We start from the raw sequence: 4,462 nt of genomic DNA, 5'->3' as shown, positions 1-4,462 counted from the left end.
TGCTAAGGAGAATGAAAGAGGATGTCCTGCAAGATCTTCCACCCAAAATTATTCAAGATTATTACTGTATTCTCAGTCCTCTACAGGTATGCTTAAAAAGTGTCTGGAAGCTTAGTGTTTTCAACACAGTTAAGACCACAAAGGAGCCACTTATGTGTTTCTGGGTCAATCTTATGTCAGCTCTGACGTCAGCTCTGTTAGCTGTCTGGGACCAGAGGACTACAAAGTTTTGCTAGTATGTGTTTAAAAACTAAGTTCAGTTCATTTGCAGCAGAGTATTTCTTTAGCTTATTTTCTGACATCACTCTACAAGAACAACATCTAGGCATCTGCAGATTTTTTTAAAGAGTACTTTCCAAGCTGAAAGAAAATAAATTGCAAGACATTCCTCTGTTAATATTGGTCTTGTGCTACATATAAAATAGCTTTCTTGATTTATGATAATTCAGAACATTAAATCGGAACTCAATTTTAAGAATTACTGTCTTGCTTCTGTTGGGTAGAACATACTCATTCTCTTGTCTGGGGCCTGGTCTACAGGTTCAGCTTTATGAAGATTTTGCCAAGTCTCGTGCCAAATGTGATATTGATGAAACAGTTTCTTCAATTTCACTGAACGAAGAAACTGAAAAACCAAAGCTTAAAGCTACAGGTCATGTATTTCAGGTACAGCTTGCTTCAGTAATTTTTACTACCTAGTTCATTTATTTCTGGTAACTGTATTTCTGGGTTTAATAAAAAATGAAAATCAAAATAGTTAACTTTTACACATTTGTGGCCATATGATCTAAGTAAAATATTTAGATTTTGAATCAGGTTGCCTGGAAGGTGATGTACAGCTATTATGCTTAAATTATGTTTTTGTCTCTTAAGTCGTATAAAACGGTCTTAAATTTTTTAATGTGTTCTGCTTAACTGGTATTCAGCTATTTTGTGGATCTTGGATACTACTCTCAATTAAGAACTGATTACCAAAAGTGCAAAACCTCAAAAGAAGAAGGAACTAATTTTGATCTCATCAGTTATTACACTCCAAATTAAGGTTCTAAAAGAACAGAAAAGTTTCAGTAAGGTTAGATCTGTATTTATGAAGGTTCATGTTCTTACAGAGTTGCAGATAGTCTTGGTTACTTGGAAACAATAATTCTCAAAGGCTCTGCACAGCTCCCAAACTCATCTACTATATTCTACGCTCAGATCAAGGTGGGGGAAATGGTAGTCTTTGCACTGTTCCCACAGCAGGAACCAAGATCATTATGCTCCTAACAGTTGTTGGATACAGGTTGAATTACAGGTTTTCTTAATATAAGCATGCAACTTATTTTGGTGAAAATACACTCTGCAGTCTAAATTGTGGAGTGTGACTGAGTGGCCCGTGTACTTATAATCAATTAATCCTTTTTCTGTAACTACATTGTTGCTAACTATTTCTTTAAATTTCATTTCCTAAATAATTAAAGGCATTGCAATACTTACGGAAGCTATGCAACCATCCAGCACTAGTGTTAACAACCCAACATCCAGAATATAAAAGAATTACAGAGCAACTTGCAGGTCATAATTCATCCCTTCGAGATATCCAACATGCACCTAAGCTGTCTGCTTTAAAACAAGTAAGTAGACTTGCATGTTGTGCCTTAAATTTACTAAATGTGTCTCTACTGATGTTACAATTCAGAAGGCTTTGTTTACGACTTAATAGATGTGAAAACTGATCTTAAAACACTAGTTAAGTAGCAAATGGAATGGAGCACAAGGGTTTTTTAGGCATACGCCCCATTTTTCCTGTTAATTCAAGGGGAGAGGGAAGCACAAGCTTGCTTCAAGGTGATGTTTATGTAATTTTTGCTGCCTTGTCAAAAACCTTACTTCTGTAGTTTGTTTCTCTTATTTCTACTTTTGATAGGCCATCAATGTCAATATTTACATAAGATCTACTGTAATTTTGATGATACACTTTAATGCTCTTTTCCTTTAAGCTGCTGCTAGACTGTGGTTTGGGGAATGGTGGATCTTCAGAAAGTGGTACAGAAGCTGTTGTGGCCCAGCACAGGGTACTTATCTTCTGTCAACTTAAAAGCATGCTGGATATAGTGGAGCATGACCTTCTCAGACCTCAGTTACCTTCAGTTACTTATTTACGACTAGATGGTAGCATACCTGCTGGTCAGAGGCATTCCATTGTTTCACGGTAAGTATCCCTTCATAACCAATATGAGGCCAACTGTAATGAACTATATTATTTATATGGTACAAAATTGTTCTTTTGCCTGCCTCAAAGCAGTTGAGGCTCATAAATTAATTGAAATTTCCATGCTTAACTTTTTTTTGTATGCAGGTTTAATAATGACCCATCTATAGATGTTCTTTTGCTCACCACTCATGTTGGTGGATTGGGACTTAACTTAACAGGAGCTGATACAGTAGTATTTGTGGAACATGACTGGAACCCAATGAGAGACCTGCAAGCCATGGATCGGGCACATCGCATTGGGCAGGTGAAAAACTTTTAATTTCCCAGAGGTGTTTTCCCTTGCTGAATTCCTGTTTCTTCAAATTTGGATAAAGTTGCAGCATATAATAAAACTGACATCTGGGCATTTCCACCAAGCTTTCATTCATATGGCTTTCTTGTAAATATGGCAAGTGAAGTGTGTACTTTCTTATCCTATCCCTAATTTGGTATGCCTTCCCTTCTGTACTTCCTGAGCTGCTGAGGAAAGGCCGGGGAAGAATCACCCTTCAGTGGAGGAGTAGATGCAACTGAGACAAGGAACTGAAGGGAAGCCCCACGGGGTTGTCCTTCTCTGATGCCTGGACAGGGAAAAAGTGATTGCTGTTATTCTCCCTCTACAGCTGTAAAAAGCAGGGGATTCTTAACTTCCCGAGTACAGATGCAATTGCAGGTGCCTCTACTATATGCTGGCTTAGTCTCATTTCATCTAACATCAGTCAAGACTTACTGAGTATGATTACTGAAGGGTAGTTCTAAGCCAGACTGCTTCCAGACTGTCCCTGATGGATACTAAAAGGCAATGCTTTCTTGAATACCTAAGGTGGTATTTTTTAGCTTAGTGTGCTTTTTTTTTTTCCTTTCAGAAACGTGTTGTTAATGTGTATCGCCTGATAACCAGGGGAACTCTGGAGGAGAAGATCATGGGTCTTCAAAAGTTCAAAATGAATATTGCGAATACTGTGATCAGCCAAGAAAACACAAGCCTACAGAGCATGGGAACGGAACAGCTTCTTGATCTGTTCACTCTTGACAAGGTAAAGAACCATTTTTACAAATACCTACCAAAAATAGGGTGAACTTAGAGAAAAGCTTTGCTTTGATATGTAAAATTTAATCACACGAACACTTGAAGTTGGAATGATGAATAATAGACAGCTCTCTGAAAAACAGGAGGAAGTGATACTTCCCCAAAAGAATCATCAGATTCCAAGAATTTAGTATATTCTTGAAAACTTTATTTTGTATATTAATTGTGGGGTTTTTTTATTTTTTGAAGGATGGAAAAACTGAAAAAGCAGATACCTCTACCTCTTCTGGGAAAGCATCAATGAAATCAGTACTCGAAAACCTTGGAGAACTATGGGATCAAGAACAGTATGACACTGAATACAGTCTTGAAAACTTTATGCATTCATTAAAGTAACCATCATATATTAGTAACACAACTGCTGCTAGTTCACGTATTTTTCTGCTGATATTCAGCAAACTTCAAAGCATATATAGTGAACCTTTAGCTTAATGTGTAAATAGACTTATTGAAAGAGGAATCTTAAAAGACTGGCACTGAGTAGTGTCACCTGTTTCACTGGGGAGTTACTCTGTCTTAAACGTTTGCACTGTATAAAAGAATTTTAAATGTAAACATTGTGAGGTGGTTTAAATTTTTCTTGTTCTGAATGGCTGCAAATTCTTACTTGGTAGAAGAATAAAACAAAGCAACTTTTTACATTTGTTAACAAGTGTTACTTCTGTTTGAAGTTAAGCCCACCATTATTTCTTTATCTGTAATAGTTTTGTACAGTTCTGTCAGTGGGTACTTCAGGTTGTTCAGTGTACATTTTTATTTTAAATACAACTTGCTTTTATGGTTTGTTATAAAACAATTTTCAACTTAAACTTTCATTCAGATCATTTCAGGACTCGTATCACCAGAGGCAAAATCTAATAGCCTTGAAAGTATTGAATAATTAAATGGCACTAGGTATGTGCACTCACCTTTGTAGAGTATAAATATATTATGCTCTTCAGTCTTTTGACACCGTTGTGAGAGAACAGCTGACTTGAACTTTTTAATGTAATGAGCTATATTAAACACAGGTAATGGCCTATTTGAGGCCATGTTTGCATCCTATTACCAGGGGTGTACTTTTTTAATTTATCTATAAGGCTAGAATATAGCCACTTTGAGAGATGCATGTGTTCAGTATGTTTCAATCCTATATATTT

At 36.4% G+C, this 4,462-nt stretch overlaps 1 protein-coding gene across 1 annotated transcript in view; it reads left to right on the top strand.

The window, feature by feature from the left end:
- BTAF1 (BTAF1 RNA polymerase II, B-TFIID transcription factor-associated, 170kDa) overlaps positions 1-3,965 on the top strand; it is a gene marked incomplete at its 5' end in the record, with an annotated part of 35,522 nt that extends 31,557 nt beyond the window's left edge. Inside the window, 7 exon segments of the mRNA XM_010075686.1 lie at positions 1-86; positions 541-666; positions 1,461-1,613; positions 1,980-2,191; positions 2,339-2,498; positions 3,100-3,270; positions 3,513-3,965. The exon segment at positions 1-86 is cut by the window's left edge and continues 9 nt beyond it. Coding sequence (XP_010073988.1) covers positions 1-86; positions 541-666; positions 1,461-1,613; positions 1,980-2,191; positions 2,339-2,498; positions 3,100-3,270; positions 3,513-3,659 — 1,055 coding nt within the window.
- Between the last annotated feature and the right edge of the window lie 497 nt (positions 3,966-4,462).

Source organism: Pterocles gutturalis, unplaced genomic scaffold (genome assembly GCF_000699245.1).
Source record: "Pterocles gutturalis isolate BGI_N339 unplaced genomic scaffold, ASM69924v1 scaffold45112, whole genome shotgun sequence".
NCBI lineage: Eukaryota > Metazoa > Chordata > Aves > Pterocliformes > Pteroclidae > Pterocles > Pterocles gutturalis.
The sequence above is the reverse complement of the archived record's forward strand: the minus strand, read 5'-3'. Positions and strand labels throughout refer to the sequence as shown.